General features: G+C 42.2%; 1 protein-coding gene across 1 annotated transcript; it reads right to left on the minus strand.

Moving 5' to 3' along the window:
• Positions 1-229: 229 nt before the first annotated feature.
• FLVCR1 (FLVCR choline and heme transporter 1) lies at positions 230-18,502 on the minus strand. Its single transcript, XM_005483126.4, has 10 exons — positions 17,682-18,502; positions 14,789-14,933; positions 14,132-14,272; positions 13,766-13,833; positions 13,420-13,523; positions 12,193-12,303; positions 11,037-11,142; positions 10,708-10,819; positions 10,129-10,196; positions 230-8,771 (listed from the first exon to the last, which is right to left on the minus strand). The coding sequence occupies exons 1-10, from the start codon at positions 18,312-18,314 to the stop codon at positions 8,709-8,711; spliced, it is 1,551 nt and encodes a 516-aa protein (XP_005483183.2). The 5' UTR covers positions 18,315-18,502; the 3' UTR covers positions 230-8,708.
• Between the last annotated feature and the right edge of the window lie 373 nt (positions 18,503-18,875).

An 18,875-nucleotide genomic window follows, 5' to 3' on the forward strand; every position in this document is an offset into this window, starting at 1 on the left:
ACTGTTGGTCCTGAGTGGTACAACATCAGCATCCCAATTAGCCTCCCTTACTCCTGTCTTCTTCCAAAATCTCAGTCTCAAACATTGCACTAGCTTGGGAAAATAATTACATCAATACAGTTTGCTCTGAAGGTCTTACTTGACACCATATCACATGATTTGTTCTCTGCAGCAAGCTCTGCTTACAAAAACAAGAAAACAACTAATGTAACCTTCCATGAATATTGGCTTCTTTTTTTTTTTTTTTTTACTAATTATTTCTTTAACATTTAGTCAGAGGGTAAACTACCCAGCACAATCAGTTTTTTCTTTTTTCCCAGGGGAACTGCATAATAAAAATACAGGCAGTAAAGAACAGCAGTGGCTGAAAAAAATCCGCTCCCTAGAAATGAGATTTCTTTTCAGCAATCATCAGCACCCACAGACCTTGTCACAAAGGAGCTGCCAGTGGTGGCACCAGAGGTGAGAGTCAGGACTTACCTCCACTGCCAAGTGAGCACCTGAGTCATCCCTGCCTTCCTGGAGAGAGAAGTGCACTGCAAGAAACCCCTGCCTGCTTGAGGTTAGAAGCACAGTTGTTGCTGCTGATCAGAAATAAATTAAACAGTCTAGCTGTGCTGTGGGATAACCTGTGCCCTCTAGGAATAGTGTGATGCTGGTTAGGGAACACTGACCAAATGTCCTCCTTATTATTAAAGTTCCTCAAATGCATTTTCTTTCCAGGGAGGAAGAAAAGCAGACTGGACAAGTTATTAAGCCTAGCAATAAAATGTGTCACAAGCCCAAACACTAACAGCCTTTGAACTGAGATGCTGTGTGAAACCTGCAAAGAGAAATGTGATTTACTGTTCCCAATGCCATGGTGCTGCAAGGTGTCATGACGACACTGATGATTTCATCAAACAATTTTTGATCTGAAGCATCACTTCAAGCATCCCTGGGAGACAGTGCTCTACAGATTGAGTTCCCCTTTCCAGAGAATGACTGAAGAGTAATCAAAATGCTGCAGAAGCGCCTGAAGGTGACAGTAAAATTCAAATACCACAGTCATTTTAAAAATAAAGCTCTTAAAGGAAATACAGTAATCTGGAGCAAAATTACTTTTTTTCAGCCATCTTCATTATTTGCAATGACATGAGTGATAGTAATCTTCAGAGCAAACTGAAGCCTACAGAGAACCTTCTGGCTTTGGAATCAAATTCAGGAATGCTGTGTAATCACACAAGCTGTGGACTTGGAGGAGACTACTTAATGTTCTCAGTGCATGCAGACATTTCAACTCTTATGAGATTCTCACATTCTGAGCAGATGAACTAAGTCAGAGAAAAATCACACTGACCATGGGACTTTCTGTTCCCCAAAAGCTGGGGGACCTCTGTATTTCCCATGGTGACAGGCTGCTTTGGACAATTTTGTCAAGCTTCTGAGCCTTTGAGGCCTTCTCTACCCTTTTGAAGCTTCAGTGGGGCAGTGACAAGATGAGAAATCATGATTTCATCAAACAAGGCTAGACTTTCGGCAGTAGCCTTCAAGTGATATTTTTTTTTTTTTTTTTAGCATGAGGGCCTGAAGAAAATTCAGTTGTTCAATTGTGAGCAGAAGATAACACAAATTCAAGTCCCCTGGAGCCAGCTAATGATCTCTGGGTGAGTCATTCTCACCCCTGTGGGACAGAGCCTCTTCATTCCACACAGGATGTACATTCTGTCTAATGCCTGCAGGGTTGTTCAGAACCAGCTGATGAATTATTCTGAGAAAATCAAGTTGCCTTCCAATATTTAGTGGAGAAAATGCCATGCAGAGCCTTGGAAGCTGCACTGTTATATTTTAACTTCTTTTTTGCTTGGCAGCAAGCTGGACAATTTGATTTATAAAAGAAAATCAGTAATTATGCCTAACCAGTGCCAATACTTAGCCTTTGTGACATATCTGCTTAAGTCCTTTCTACAAAGTTCAGGATATTATTGTTTTGTTTTCTCAAAAGTTGTTTAATAGAGCTGTAAATATTGATTTAGAGCATGGTCAGATAGGGTTAGTTCATTGTGAAGCACAGGCAGAAGGAAATCCAGCAGACTTCTAAGGGGCTTCTCCTGGGCTTCTTTCTAGCCCAGGAAGGAGCTGGACTGTTAGACATCTGCCTATTTTACCCATACACAAACCACATCACTTTCTGGAAGGGGTAATAATTGCTAGCTTTGGATCACAGAGCCTCCTCCCAGCTATAGAAATAATTATCTGATTAATAGGCAGGATGGCTTCACATTTCCCATTTACCTGATGAGGTTTCTAGTGTTTTCTTTGAAGGCCCTAGAATCTAATCAGAAAAAAAGAAATAAAACTACCAACCCCAAAACTCCAATGCCAAAGAAACTTTAGACAATAATGATTTTCTGGGATTGTTCCTTCCGAGCTGTGGGAATGTTTAAATTACAGTGCTAACTGGGGATATTGCCTGCAGCTTTCATAGAGGTACCATAAGAGGAACATGACCTTGTGGTTCTGGTTGTAAAACAAAGAACTCACCTGAAAGTTCAACCCAGTGTTGAACTGCATTGCTTTGTGACACGAGGCTTGTGTTTGCTGTTCTCTGCAGCATCTGCAGCCTCCTTCTGTGAAGCATCTCCTACACCAAAATAGCTGAGAGAGAATCCCAGCTTTGTGCAAAAGTGAGATTAAAAAAATGAAACATTTTCTTACCATGACTCTGCATTTTTTGAAGCAGGTTCCTCAAATTTTCCTGGCTCACACCTGGGCTAAATGCCTGAGGGTAGGTGACAGAACCTTGCAGAGTGCTCACAAGGGTTCTGCAGTGCTCCCACTGAAGACACCTCTGATTCCAGCCATAACTGAATGCAATGTCTCCCTTCTATCCTGTCTCAGAAGTTATCCTACCCTGTCCCCCAGACAATCTCTCAGCAATCAAGTGCTTTATTAAAATAATATCTGCACTACCCTCAAGAAGCTGCCTTTGGATTCCTCTGCTTTAGGGGTTAACTTGCCCTTTCATTTCCTCACAGACCTCTTCCAAAGCCAAGGAGAATTCTCTGTGCTAGAGCAGTACAACTTGACTCCCAGTGCTAGTACTTTAATTCTATGCCCCAAGAAAATGTCTCTGGATGCCAATACTCTTGTGCAAAATAAATTTCTGTACCCTGCATGTACTTTGCATGTACATGTATGTTTATTAATGACACAGTAAGTCATACACTTACACATTTTCCTACATTAAAAGGCAGGTTCTAAGGAAAAAAATAATCATTTTTAGATTAGTATCTGTATTACCAGCTGTCAAAAATGTTACTCTTGGCTCCAATCAATTTAGGCATTATACACTTTATATATATTACATCCATATATACACATATGTGTATATGTGGATGGCATCATTCCTTATCATTCTATGTTACTTTATTAGTAACATAGAATGATAAGGAATGCTGCCATCCACATATACACATACATACAGTATTGCAATCAGAGAATATTCATTAAGAACTTTTAATTTTCTCTTGAAATAAAGAATTGGACATTAACAAAACCAAAATATTACAGTAAAACACATTTGTTATCTTAATGAGTAGAACAAAGGCATAAGCAGTAAACAACATGGGTCTTACACAGAAATACATTTCTCTTAGGAAATTTTTTTGCTTAATTCATTCCAGTTCCTGCATTAACATCACTTCTTCCTTCTTCACAGAATTCAGACCGAATGGTGGGGCTAGGACAATCACACATTATTGTGTACAATGACAGCTTGTGCTCCATGAAACATCAATAGCCTGTAACACTTGGGATTGTACATATATGTATTGAAAGACAGCAACTGTAAAGGTCACACACTCCCATTCACACAGAAAAACTAGTGAGTTCACAAAATGGAAAAGGAAAACAATTACATCTCAACCAAATTTCACTTGGTTGTAGATGCACAAGGTAGTACAAATATTTCTCAAAAAACTTTTTTTCCATTAGGCAATATAGGTTGGCAGCTCGAATTACACATTCCACTGATTGTCTCTGAAACAACAGACTGCCTTGAACAAAAGAGATAACCAAGAGGCTGAAGTTAGAAAAGTCCTATTGATGCCTTAAGTTTTAGCTTTCATATTTTCCAGATTCTATACTGCATTAGTGTATAACTGTGAAGTTCATACGAAGTGTCAGCAAATTCTCTTCACAGTTGACTTTGACAAAACAATCCTTTTCCAGCCTGAGAACCAAGGACACCATTGCAGTTTTGGGCTCAAAACAGATAACTGAGGAGAGCAATCTGGGAGGATGGGATTTCATAACCTGAAGCTGTAACTGGACAATTAACCCCAATATGTAAATGGACCAAAACTTACAAAAGTGTGAAAATGTGTGACCCATCACCCATCTTGGGTGTAGCCCTGGCTGGGCTCTTGTACTGCCCAACGCGTTTCCTTTGAAGGCCTTTTTAACAAATACCTACTTTATTCCTTTTACACTGTCTAGCCTCTGTTCTAGGTACCCTCTCAAGGCATCACTATTAATCTGAAATTATTCCTATGTATTGTTGCTACTTCCTCCCTTGTTCTTTCTTCCTCACAAACCTTGGGCATTTAGCAACAGAAAGAGATGTTACTGGGGGGCAGTCCCCTTGTTTATGCTCCCTACTGTGTGCCTTGTGTGTGTTCTCTTGCATCCTCCAGAGCTCTCCTGAAACACTCAGAAAAAAAGCAAATTGAAAAGCAGAAGCTGATGCATGGGACTGGGATGCCTGTTCTCACTTGGTTTCTTGCACCATCCTCTCCTAGCTGATGTGCAATTCCATTCATGATACTTTTTTTAAGCAGCTAGGATTTTTAGTCCCCACCTCTACTCTTGCTGGGGGACTGAGGCAGGATCTGAAGGCTAAGAGTCAGAACCCCTCTATTTGCAATTCCAGATGCATGTGGAATTTCCAGGCTAAGAAGGTTGCATGGAAAACTCATAGCAACCTTCCATTATCTGAAGAGAGACTACAGGGAAGTAGGAGGGACTCGGTCAGGAATTGTAGTGATAGGACAAGAGGAAATCGGTACAAACAGAAAGAGAGGGAGTTTAATTTAGGTATCAGGAATAGATTTGTTACTGTGAGGATGGTAAGGCACTGGAACAGGCTGCCCAGGCAGGTTGTGGACACCCCAACCCGGCAGTGTCCAAGGCCAGGCTGGATAGAGCCTGGAGCAGCCTGGTCTAGTGGGAGGTGTCCCTGCCCATGGCAGGAGGGTTGGGACCAGATGGTCTTTAAGGTCCCTTCACACCTCTTAACATTCTGTGATTCTATGTTTGATTGAGTGGATGTTTTCTGCTAAAACCCAGAAATTAAAAATTAAAAGCAAAAATCACAAAGCCTCAACTACTCCAAATTTATTTCTGCCATGAGCTAGAACCTCAATTTCTTGACAGATGATAAGACTATTGCATAAAAAATACTGATTTGTTCTTTATTTGCTCTTTATTCTGCTGCTGAGCCTTATATTTAAATACTTTATCATTGCCTGAAAATAGCTCATAGATTTCCAACTTCCAAGCTCCTTTTAGAAGGGAAATATTAAATCCAGGATGTAATTATGCCTTCATTATTAGGAATATTTTCTTTTCAGGGACCCAGCAGGGTTTCCAGCCAGCCAAAATCTTCTTTCAACCTTTTCAGAAGGTAGCCAAGTATCTTTGGCAGAAGATAAAAAAACACAAGGAGCCAGAACTAGGATATTTTTTCAATAATCAGTTGAATATAACTGAAGAAACTGGAAACTAGCAGTGAAGAAAGAAATTGAAAAAATAAATTTTAAGAATAGAACAAAAACCCTCAATCCTTTATTTTGAACAGTGTATACTGAACAGGTCAGCAAACATCCTGGATACTGGCAAAGACTTTCTACTGGACATTTGAAAACAATTCCCCAAAACTACAAAAATATTACCTTGTTAAGATTTTGCAACATCAAAAGTCAAAGCAACCATGCATGGGCCATGAACATAAATATTTTCTGTATCTGTATCTTGATGAAAAACATATATATATTTTGGCACATGTTATTATCATTTTTCCAAGGGGAAAAGCCACCCACATATGCCACAAGGCAGAAACTTTCACTTTTCTCACTCAGGCTGAAAACCTGTACATCCCTTGATGGGGCAGCTTCAATGTAAATGAATAATGAAAGCATCTCTTTCATGATATAATGTAAGCATATCTACTTTCATTTCATTTATGTCTTTTATGACACAATGAAAACATCTCTCCTTTCACTCCTATACCCTTGCCTGCCATTTGAATAGCCAAGAGTGACTTTTCCTACATTCAGTTGTTTCAGCAGTGGAATTTCTGGAGTTCACCTCCTCAGCAGCAGCAAGGCCTGGCCATTTTCTCCCTAGCACTGGGCCTGGCAAAGAGACATGAACCCTTTTTGGCAAGGCAAATGTTCCAAGCATGCTTAGTTTATTCTGATAGGTCTTCCCCTGTCCAAAGCATTTATCATACAAAATGTTTAAATCAAGATCATCATATTTAGAGGCTAATCTTAGAAAGATAAGCCTTCAGGGCCCTCTTTTTACAAAAGAATTTTCCTGAGTCTACAGTGAAATAAGAAAAAGAAAAGCTTTTAATTATATTTATTGTACTTAGAGACTATCTTGGAGTTTGTTGTTGTTTAACCCCAGCCATCCACCAAGCCCCAGGCAGCCCCTTGCTCACTCCCTTCCCCAGCAGTGGGATTGAGGATGGAACCAGAAGGGTAAAAGCTGGAAAACTCATGGGATAAGATAAAGACAGCTTCATGGGGGAAGCAGAAGCCACACACACAAGCAAAGAAAAACAAGGAATTAATTCACTGCTTCCCATGGGCAGGCAGGTGCTCAGCCATCCCCAGCAAGTGCAATGGCTGCTTGGGAAGAAAATACCATCACTCCAAACATCCCTCCCTTCCCCCTTCTGCCCCCAGACATCACTGAACATGATGTCCCATGGTCTGGAATATCCCTTTGGTCAGCTGGGGTCAGCTGTCCTGGCTGTGTCTCCTCCCAACATCCCAGGCACTCCCAACTTCCTCACTTTTTCTGACGTATGAAAAGCAGAAAAGGTCTTGGCTCTGTGTAAGCCCTGCTCAGCAAGGACAAAACATCTCTGTATTATCAGCCCTGCGTTCAGCACAAATCCAAAGCACAGCCCTGTGCCAGCCACTGCGAAGAAAATTAACCAGCCCAGCTGAAACCAGCACAGAGTTAAATAATTCCCCATCCCCAGCTGTAACAACCTGTGGAAAACTTGAGCAGGATTGCACCTTCTGGATGGCACTGCAACTCTGGGAACTCAGAGACACAGCAGCACTGATGCCACTGAACTTGCAGGCTCACTGTGCTGAGCTAAAAATTAAATATTTCCAAAAAGTCCACTGACCCAGGTCTGATTTTCCAAACAACAGTATTATTGTAGTGCTATCAGTTCTATCTATACTCTACAGATAGAGTACAAGGTAAAGGAGAAAATTTTCAAAAACACTGAACTAAAAAAACCCCATCCCAAATACAGAAAAATGAAGTAACAAAAAGTTACTGTTCATAATGTCTGCTCATTTTGCAGCTAAAATGATATAAAAGAAAATATTTGATCAGAAATAGTGAAAATATCACTATTTTCTTTTCAGTCATCCTTACAGCTTTTCACTAACTGTAAAAGACATGATTTCAGTTACACAAGCACAGGAATTTCACACGAGACAAGTGATACAATTCATGAAAAGGACAGAACACATTTTCTTATACTCCACAAATATTCAGAGGTTTAACACACAAAATGGAATTTCTTCAGCAGCACTGATTAAACTCAAGATGAGGCAGGGATCTTCTTTACAAAGTAAAGGCACTGGCTCTTTGTAAACACGTACTCCTCTCTCTTTAAATGAGAAAGCACTCAAAATATTCCGTGGAGGAAACTTGTGTGGTAGTGTTCCATTGCTTATAAATATTTCATAGCAGAGATATCAAAGGCCTTTGTCCTCCTTTTTACTGTATTTAATAAGAAATGTTTTGTCTCCAACTTATCTAGTGAGAAACTTTTTGAATCTCCCCAGAAATGCTACAATGAAGCTATAGCAAAAACAGTGTTTTCTCTTATCTGCCTTTTGATACCTATAAAGAAGTTTCAAGGCAAAAGAAATGTCAGATGCCAGTATGAAACACACACGTCATCTCTCGTTTTCAGTATTGTGCTATCACTTTCCCAGAAGGAATAATTGGCTTATATTCAAATACAGATACATTTAAAATAAAAAAACAAACTCGTGAACATCCTTCTGCTGTGCACTTCCCTACTCTTTGACTTTTCAAATGCACCAGCAAGAATGAAGCATAAAAGATTATTAGATACTTCTGATCATGACAATTGTACTTCAAGACTCCTGATTTTTTTCAAGTATGCATCCTGAATGCACATCTCCCTACTGTGGAGAGTGTTCACACAGTTCTTTACTAATCAAACTGCAAGACTTGAAAATGTTAAAATAAATATTCCATACAAAGGTGAATTCTTTGCATCTTGAGCAAAATGAACTGAGCATTTTCATAGCTTCCAGTACACAACTACCACCAATATCAACAAACACGTCACTACTCATACACACGAATCCAGTGATTACACTAGCTCATATCACTCCATATCTAACCAAACTTGTGCATTTCTGAGTCACCTTCCTTCAGCTTCATAAAGCTGACTGAATCTTCAATGTAGTGCTTTCAGGTTCTACAGGACTGTCAACTGGTACCTGAAGAGGAAGATGAAAAAGTAAAAACACAACAGGAATTAGGCTGTTATTCAATAGAATTATTCTCAAACTCAGTATTTTTGGGTAATTATTAGGTTAGGCTCCAACAGTATATGTAGTTAATTAGCCCAATTAAGCAAATTATATGAAACCCTATTTTCTTTTCTTTTTGTAATAGATGAAGAGAGCCCAAACATAGAATGTAGTTTCTTAGTGTAATTCTAAAGTATCTATTTACTGCATATAAGTATCTGTCACATGAAGATTAATTTCCCTTTTTTTTCCTCTGATACATTTAACCACAGTAGATTCCTGATTAAGGTTCAGCATCAAAGTGATCCTGAACATTATTAACACAGCCAGGTCTCAATCATGCATGGCAACATCAGGGCAAGGACTGCAGCTTTTCTGACACCCTGGCTAATATGAATGAAGCCGGGTGATGATCTCGGCTAATTAACAAGGTGCTAATGGAAAGCAGATAAGTGATGAACAGCCCCAACCCTGGCTGGAAACCCACAGGATGCCACACTGAGCACCCGCAGCTGCCAGCAGGTTTCAGATTCAAGTTGGCTCAGGCAGCACCAGCTCAAAGTTTCTGAACCTCATACAGACACTAAAATTGGTCACAGATGATCAAAAGCTGCTGGGCATGCAAGACACCTACACAAAAATAAGCATGGCAGAGGACCTTGTGATGTCTGACTCCAAAAAGCTGTCTCATATCTTGATCCAAGCAATGAAAAACCCACAGCATTGAAAAAACTATCTACTGAGAGCTTTATTTCTACTAGTAAATGTAGTAGCTTGGAAAAACTGCTGAAACATGGAGCCTTATGATGATCAGAAAATGTTAGGCTCACTCTTCCTTTAAATTGAGAGTGTCAGCAGAAGAACAAACCCAGCTCTTTGTGCAGTATTGCATAGAAACTCCAGCATGGCTTCTGTTTATCAGGCACTGACTTCATCTGAAGAGACTGCAGGTATTTTAAATAAAATATATAGTATACAGGATGGCCTCACAACCCAATAAACAAAAAGGCTTCACAATTTAAAATGCTTCCCCGCCATTATGAAAAAGCAAGATTCAAGAAATAAAATAATATTATTTGCCACTTAAAACTCAAATATTCAAAAAAATTCTGAGAGCATAAGTTTTTTCAGTTTTTTTTCATGGGAGTTAAGGAGAAAAACAGATATGTGAGAGCAGCATCCCATGTGGCTCTGTTGCTGAAAACCAACATGGAACCAGCCATAAGACTTTGTCAAGTACTCTTTTGCAGCTGCTACTGTTCTGCCAGTAGAAGTCATGCATTCAAGTAGGTAATACAATCATGGTAAAAGAGTCACCACTTACAGCTTTAACGTCCAAGTTCATAATCCCTGAATTCACATTGTGTCTTCGCAAATCTGATTTTATTAAGGCTGAGAAAAGAAGGAAAAGGAAAGCTGGTTGACACCTTTGCAGTGACATGCAACTCAAGGAAAATGTTTGCAGGGTGCAAGCACACAGAAGCTGCTTTCAGCACATTTTCAAATACCTCTATTTTTTCTTTGCAATTTGAACTCACTGATAACTTGAACTTGCTCCTCACAAAGCACACAAAGAAGGCAATGACAATAAAATCTTTTAAATCACAAGCACTTAAAGAAAAGCTTAATAGTTCAGCACTTTCAGCACATTTGTGAGTCAACATGTATAAACACTGGCACAGTTCAAGAATGCATCAGCAATTTCTTGCATTTGGAAAACTGCCTCCATTTGTGCATTTGTTTCTATTTCTCCCCCCACTCTGGAGATGGACATCTGTCTCAAATTCAGGACATGTCTCAAGAGATGGTAGTGTCAGATGGCTGTTCATATATTAGCAACATCATCCTAAAAGCACCTACGTTTTTACATTAAATAAAAGCCATTACTTGCACTTGTAATTACCTGTTAAAATAATGCCCACAAAAATCCAAGCACAAAGAAAGATGTTTCCTGCACGAGGACTGTAGTCTGTTGTGAGCTTTCCTTGAACAAGTGTAAAGATAATTCCAAATATCTATAAACAAACAAGTAATGGCATCAGGATCACACAGAAAAAGAGTCATCTTTTTACCTTTAAAAGTTCCAGGTCACATCTTAGAGAAATCAAATTTTAAAAAACCAGGACTGTAGCAACAAAACAGAGACTTAGCAAAGTCTAAGAAAGCCTTCCTAGACTTGAGCATAGTGGCATTCCTGAACATTATTTCACTTGAAGAATAAAATGCTGTAACCTGTGCTGATGCATTGAGGAGACCTGAGGAAGTGCCTTCAGACTCTGGATATGTAATTTCCACAGCAAATTCAAACCCAAGTGGAAGATAGCCAGTCATGAAGAACCTGTTGAAGAGGAGAGTAAGAGGATGACAGGTGTGGCCTTCATCTGTTACTACAGCTAAGAAAACCTAACATACACACATGGTGTTATGAATTAGCTGGTATTCTGAATTGTCATGTGTTCATGACTTAACAGAATTCAGTAATTCCAAACAATAGTGACTGCTTCATTCCCTCAGCATGGTCCAAGAATTTTAGCCACACATCTTTCTCTTTAGGGCAAAGCTGTGAAAACGTGTTTGTCCTATTTCCCATAACCACCATGCATATGAAACAACCTTGGCAAAGGAGTCTGCAAGCCACTCCATACTTGAAGCCAATTACTTTCATATGAAAGCCATGCACAGACATCATCATTTGATCAGCCCAAATATCCATGTGGAGGACAAAAAGAGGCCATGAGCAGGGAGTGAGGCCGTACATTTGAACACCTGCTGGAAGCTGCACTGGAAGAAGCTGAGGCGACCAATGAATGATGGGAAGAGAAAAAGCTTAAAATGCAGCTGAGGTTGGTTGGTTTTTAAACCGAAACTCTCAAGACATTTCTGGTTTCATCTTGACTTCTGTGTCTGAATACAGCAACATTGCCTCAGCACCTCTTGAGTCTTTTAGATTGGGTATATATGAGCACAGCAAACAAAGGAACCAGCATGTTGCTTGGGCTGTCAAAGCATAGATTAATGAAAATGCAGAAAAGCCAGTTTTCCTAGATCTGCTCAAATTCTAATCACCTACACACTGCTCAAGAGAAAGCTTCAACTTCACTGCAGACAGCTTTTTGAATTGAAACCAGACAAACTGATCACATAGGGACCTCTCTTAGGTCCATAAAATGGAAAATGAAATTTACTGAAAAGTGTGTTACTTTAGCTTTATTCTGATGTAACAGAAGCTGAAACCCTATCTGTATTGTGAGCTAAAGGCATAGGCTGAGACCATGGTGACAGAATACACAGAATTATCTAGGTAAAGTGTTTCAAGTGTTTCAAGTTCTATTTAAAGTGTTTCAGAATAGAACTGCAGTAAGTCTTGTAGTGGTCTCTAATTGCTCACCCAAGCACTCCTCCAGTCACAAACACCACTATAAGGTATCCGAGGTCCAGGGTGAAGGTAAATACCAGCAACCCAATGAAAGAGAGAATGTAAACAATCAAAGTAGTTTGCCTGCAACCCAACAACAACAACAACAAATTAACATTGTTCATAGAAGGCCATAGCACATTGCTGAAGCACGGAAGGATAACATGAACATTACATAAGCCATTCTAAAGCTATAAAATTTGCTTCATGTAATTCTGTCCCAAACTTAGCATGCAGTGAGCACATATCCATTCCTGAACCCTTCATTGTCTGGCTGCTTCACTCAAGGCTAAGGACGCTGACTCAAACTCTCAAAGAATGGACAATCACAGCACATATTACCACCTTAAGACTATTTTAGTTCTCTGCTATGCTGTACCTCTTGGCCATTCTGCAGTGCTGCCCATTACACAATACATCAACACAGGAGCAGCTGAGTCCAACACTATTAGCAATAAAAGTCAGCCTACAAGAGGCAAGTCAAACAAATCTCATTGCAGTGTTCTATTTATTTTCAATCTCAAAGAAGGGATCTCTTCCAAATTCCTAAAGCACATATTTGTAAGCCAAAACATGCAGAAACAAAAAAATCTACAGCATTAACATCCATTAGGCTTGTAGAGGCACATAATGTACTGAGTCACAGGGGAGAGCTATTCCATCACAAACAGTGCTCCAGGGCCGTGCTCGCTCCTGGGGGCACCACAGGATGATAGACCCAGGAGCTCCTGCCCCAGAAGAGAGGTCTGCTCCATGGTCACCCCCTGAGTTAAAGCAAACATTACACTTACTAATAGGATCAGGAGTAGCATAAAAAAATTGACAATCCATCAGCTGGCCATTTTACAAAACAATGCAGGGCAGGCTTTGAGACTTTATGCTTTCCTAGGAGGAGCAGCCCACTGGGCCACCTGTTCACTGTATGTAGGACCTACAGCGCTTTCCTTACACTCCTGAAGAGACAGGAGTAGATGACAAATCCCTTTGCATCGTGCCCCCTCATTTCTTTTGGCCAATAACCAGTGAGAGTCTCAAGCTTTTGCTGTAGCTGCAGAAACTTCTCACCATGCAGACCACTAAAAATCAGGGACCAACTCCATTTCATCAGCAGATCATTTCAGCCCTTATGTTGGAGTATTTTCCTAATGCAATTGCACCACTCTCCTACCCCTAGCCCCACACATGCCTACCCACACTTACTTGTATGTTTTAGTGTAATCCAGCCACAAACCACAAATAATCGAACCCACCATTCCTGCCACCACCAGTGTCAAGCCAATTCTCCCAGCGTTCACTTCTTCTCCCTTTCAACAAATATTTATATGGTGCTCATTAATAATTGCTTCCATTCAGAGTCAAGTTCAGACCTCTTGGCAGTCATAAGTACAAACAAACATTCTTATGACTCCCACAGCTGTATGGCACAAGAAACTGTACAGAGGTATAAAAGAAACCAAATGTCTGAGCACACATAGCACCTACAAAATAAATATCACCTCTGCAAATGCACAGCGAAAAAGAGAAAGATAAGATCCAAGAAACTTACCTCATAATGAGTTACTATCATCTGGTTTAATAATGTGGAGACAGAGTAAAATGCCCCAGTCATAATACCTGCAGTACCAAGAAAAAAGCTTCAGTCATTACAGGTGCAGACATGCTGATTTGTTACCCTAAAGGATTCATCTTCTGACATTTAAGACTCACAACACAAAACCTTTTATGTGCCAGGTAAAATCTGGACCTATAAGCGATATCTTGCATCCTTATGGACTTTCCAGCACTGGCATCTGAGTAAATGAAAGTTTGACCCTCCCTCCCCCATTAAAAAAAGCCCACAACTAAAATTCTACATGCTTCTGGCCCACATTTGAACCCTTCTGCCAGACTACATGCAGATAGCACCACTTACCATAACTGATTAGCAAAAGTATAAATGGAATATTTTTGAACAAGTTGATAATGGACTGCTTGTAGGAGTAATCCTCAGGAGGTTTAGTTTGCAGGACTGCTTGAGAGTGACTGGGAGGGTATTTGGGCTTTTCTTCAAACACTGGGGAAAAAGAAGGAACAATTTTTGAATCATCTCTACCAAACTAATATGCAGGGGTTTTTTAGGTTTTTGGAAGTGTTTCAGCATGATGAATTCCAGGAAAGTGACTTGCAGTTTTAACAACTCCATAAAAAAAAAAGTCTAGATTTTCTCATGGAAGAACTGAGTCACATCCACAAAGAATGTTTTATGTGGTCACATCTGATTGCTACCAAAATCTGCAATATGTCAGGACCTTTGTATACAAATTGAAAGATGAACAGAGTGAATTCACATTATATCATAAGTCCTTGCAGCAAAGAAACTAAGAGAACTAAATATTCTAAAAGAAATCACCCCATGTGAAGCATGACATTCAGTGAAATGGCTGTTGCTTAACCCTGGCACAACACCTAAGTGAACACAAACTGGAAAAATTGTGACCTCAACTACTTTGAGCAGGCAGCTGCTTTAAAGTGAGACATTGTAAACACTCTCTGTAGCCAGCGCATAAATCCCAGTAATTTGAACACTTACCAACTCCTGCTAAGAAGAACAGAAGTGTGGACACTATCGCTGTTCCGTAGAACATGATGCTGATGTTGTGTGCCATAAGATCAATATCATTCGGTGTATTTGGGACCAAAACAGGTGGCAGCAAGAAGCCAATTGCAGTACCAAGCTGTAAAACAAGGAGGAAAAAAAAAAAAAAAAAGCCAAAAATAATTTTCCTCTGCACATACAAATCAACAGAAGTGAAAAGTCTTACCAGGTAAAATTCAGAATTGTTATCATAATAAGCATTGATAAAACTTTAGTATCACACTTCTGAGCCACTTGCTCTCAATGTTGTTTTACAACCAGATCTTCCATAACCCAGGTTTAACCTTTCCCCTTCTCAATTGAGCTACAATTCCACACTTGGTGTATATATTTACAGTACACGTAGTACTTGTACAAGAATCTTCATACACATACAAGAACTTTTCACAGGAAGTGAAAACACCACGCATGAACATAAATTTGTATCAGTTATCCTGCAGCTGAAGGGCTACAGATGACACAAGATTCCAGCTACTCTTGCAGAAATGTTCTTCATTTGATGTCATGCTCCTGCCACTACAGCAAAGCTTGCATTTTAAATCATGAAGGAACAAGTCCTGAACTATTCTCCAGTTTCCCTCTTCTGCTCCCCTAAAACTTAGCGGCATTTTAAAGTGTTGGAACATTTATTTTAGGTAAAATTAAATGAAAAAAAGAGCACCAAAGACTGTTACAGTGGCAAGTCCAACAATCGGAAAGCACACACATTAGAGGTGTGCCACTGTGCTTACAAAACACCCTTTGTGCATACCCTGATGAGGGTTTTGCTAGTTTTTTTCTTCCCAGGCCATCATATTGGCACAGTATCCAGAGGTCACAGGAAGAATTTCTCTCTGTTTGTCCTCACTCTTCATTACATGAACCCTACAAACACGAACTGAGCACACAGTTACTTTTTGTATTTAGGTATATTTTTTCCTCACCCAAGGGGAGCCGGTGCAGTACCCACAATGTCCCAACAAAGTCGAGTGATACCATTTCACATCATTTACCTCTAGAGAGGTTAAGGCCAGAAGAAAGTGTTCCAATGAGTTTGGCATGCCTCACTTAAGACGGTAAATACTTGTGGAGATCTGGCACTCCAAACAGCCCTTGGCAGGTACACCACTGCATTCCCAGTGATTTGTGTTCCAGCTGCAAACGATCAGCGTCCCAAAGGAGTGAGATCTACATTTTGATCACTGCTCCGTTCCTCCCCTGCCTGCTGTCCCTGCCTGCCGCTGCAGCTCTGAAGTTTCACACAGTCTGAAGCTGTGCGATAAGCAATCTGATAAGCAATTGGATGACCAGCAGCTGGGTGGGTTATAACAACGTGTTCTATGGCACAGTTCAGGTTGTGCAATTGCCCAGTACACTGAGTGTTCTGTTACACAGTTCATGCTGTGCAGGTATCAGGACACGGAGACCCAGCAGGAATGTGTATGCAGAAGGGAACTGCAGCGGGATACACAGACATTGCTGCTCACTTGCAAGTGCCTAACTTCTTGCTACTCTTTCAATCTAGCTTTTGAGAGTTTGTAGAGGTTTTTTTAAGGAAGTAAAAAAGAGAATAGAGAAATTCTGTTGTTCTATTAACACACTTGAACAGGCACACTGGGACCAGTCCTAGCTTCTGGAGGGGAATACACTCCAGAAATATCCATGGCTTATTTTGTTCACATCCTGATCCTGTTTCCCTTGTCCATCCTTCTCGTGGCTCCCATCCACACAGTCCTGCCCTCCTGCTCCTGTCCTGCATCACTTCAACCCCACATCTCAGCATCCCAGTGAAGCATCAGTTTCAGGCTCCAAGCTGGATACTTGACACTCTACCGCAGAACTGAAAACCTGGTAACTCCTAGGAGGACTGGTGCATGTCAAAGAAACCTTTAACCTCATACCAGGATACAGATCCAAAATTTTTGCCTCACTGCTGAAACAACCAACAATTTCTGAAATCTTCAGTCCAAAAGAGACAGTTGACTTGCCCACTGGAAATCTTCAATGCAAAAAAAAAAGTTTTTGAAGAACTGTGAACAGCCAAGTATCACCTAACGAGAAATCGGCTAGGTTTAGGTACACCCTCACTGTAAATATGTAAAATGAATGCCACTGCCGTCACAATCCAAAGTGCACAAACATAAAATCATTAGACTCCCAAGATAAAAAACAAATCCCTCATTATCTTAACCAAACTCTACCTATGACCTCAGCCTGCATCAGTGATGCTGATTTGAATCTTAGCCATTTTTTTGCCACAGGAGAAAAAAAAAAAAAAAAAGCTGGGACAGTGGCAGGAGGTGAAAATTAGGCTATAGGAGGAAAAAGTATCATACCTGCACCTGTGCTTTCAGATGCGCCTGTTCCAGCTCTGAAACTGGCCAGGACCAGGGAGCTTGAGGAAATCCGTGACTCAGTTATCAGCTCCCAACAGTGATGTGAACTATCACAGCGTTACACAAAACTTCAGGAGTCACCAGGGTATTGACTACTGGCACCTGGCAATTAGAGGCCACATTTTAAAAAGTAGAAACCAATACATGTTGTCGCTGGGGCTCTTCATGAAAGTTCACGTAGTTCATACCCCTCCAACGGGGGTGGATTCAGTCAAATGAATCCAAGCGCCAAAATGAGACAGAGGAAGTGGGGCAGGACCACATGTGAGTGAGAAGGTTCTCTCCTGGAACTGCCACATGGCCCGGGGCAGCCCCGCTTCCTCACTCGGCCGCTCTCCCGACACCGCATCCTGCAGGAAAGCTTCTCCCGCTCAAGCACCACGTTTCCGACTCGATGCGAGCTCCAAGGCAGCCCACTCCTCCAAGCCCCCCTCGCTCCCCTGCGGCCCTACCTGGTTGCCCAGCACGGCCACGGCGCAGGCGGTGGAGACCTCGGTGGGGCCGAACCAGACGGAGGCGATGCGGGAGGGCAGCCCCAGGATGAAGACCTGTGCCACGGCGCACACGGCCTGCGCGGCCAGCGTGAGCGGGTAGCGCTGCGGGGCCAGGCTGCCGCACTTGAGCCAGGCACCCAGCGCGTTGAGCCCCGCGCCCAGCAGCGCCGTGAGCCGCAGCCCGCGGGCGTCCAGCAGCCAGGTGGCCGGCAGGATCAGCGGCACGTAGGCCACCATGTACACCATGGACAGCCAGTCGATCTGCGTGAAGGACACGCCGTAGAAGCCGGCGAAGACGTTGCTGAGGATGCTGTACTGGATCCACTGGAAGGCGTTCACCAGCGAGTAGCAGCTGAACACGGCCAGCACCGCCAGCCGCCGCCGCGACAGCCGCGTCTCCAGCCGCGCCTCCCGCCGCTCGCCGCCCGCCGCCAGCATCTCCTCGGCCTCCGGGGCCGCTCGCTGCCCGCCGCCCGCCGCCTCCTTGCCGGGCAGGAAGCCATTGCAGCGCTGCTGCTGTTGCTGCTGCGGCGCCGCCGGCACCTCCCCGCTCTCCCCCTCCGCCTCCTCCTCGCCGCCGTCCTCCACCATCTCGGCCGTCTCCGCACCCAGCTTCCCCGGCGGCGGCGGCGGGCGCAGCCCCGCTCTGCCCGCCAAGGTCACCTGGCCGCCGCTCCGATCGCCGCCCCGCCCCGCCCCGGGGCCGGGCCAGCGCCGAGCCCGAGCCGAGCCCGGCGGGCGGAGCGGGAGCGGGAGGAGGCCCCAGGGAGGGCGGGACCGGCAGCGCTGCCCGGGGCGGGGGGCTCCGGGGGCAGGGACGGCAGTCCGGGCTGCTGGGAAATGCTGGGAGCGTGGAGATAGATTAGATAGATAGATAGATAGATAGATAGATAGATAGATAGATAGATAGATAGATAGATAGATAGATAGATAGATAGATAGATAGATAGATAGATAGATAGATAGATAGATAGATACAGTTGTTTTGTTCACACCTCTGCTCCCATTTTCTTTGTCCATATTTCTCGTGGTTCCTTATCTGCACAATCCCTGCGCTCCTGCTCTGCTTCAATCCCTGCATCCCAAGATCTGAGTACTGTGTGCACACACACACAGAGACTCACACTTCTTTAAGTCTTTTAAACTGAACTT

This window comes from Zonotrichia albicollis, chromosome 3 (genome assembly GCF_047830755.1).
Source record: "Zonotrichia albicollis isolate bZonAlb1 chromosome 3, bZonAlb1.hap1, whole genome shotgun sequence".
Classification (NCBI taxonomy): Eukaryota; Metazoa; Chordata; class Aves; order Passeriformes; family Passerellidae; genus Zonotrichia; species Zonotrichia albicollis.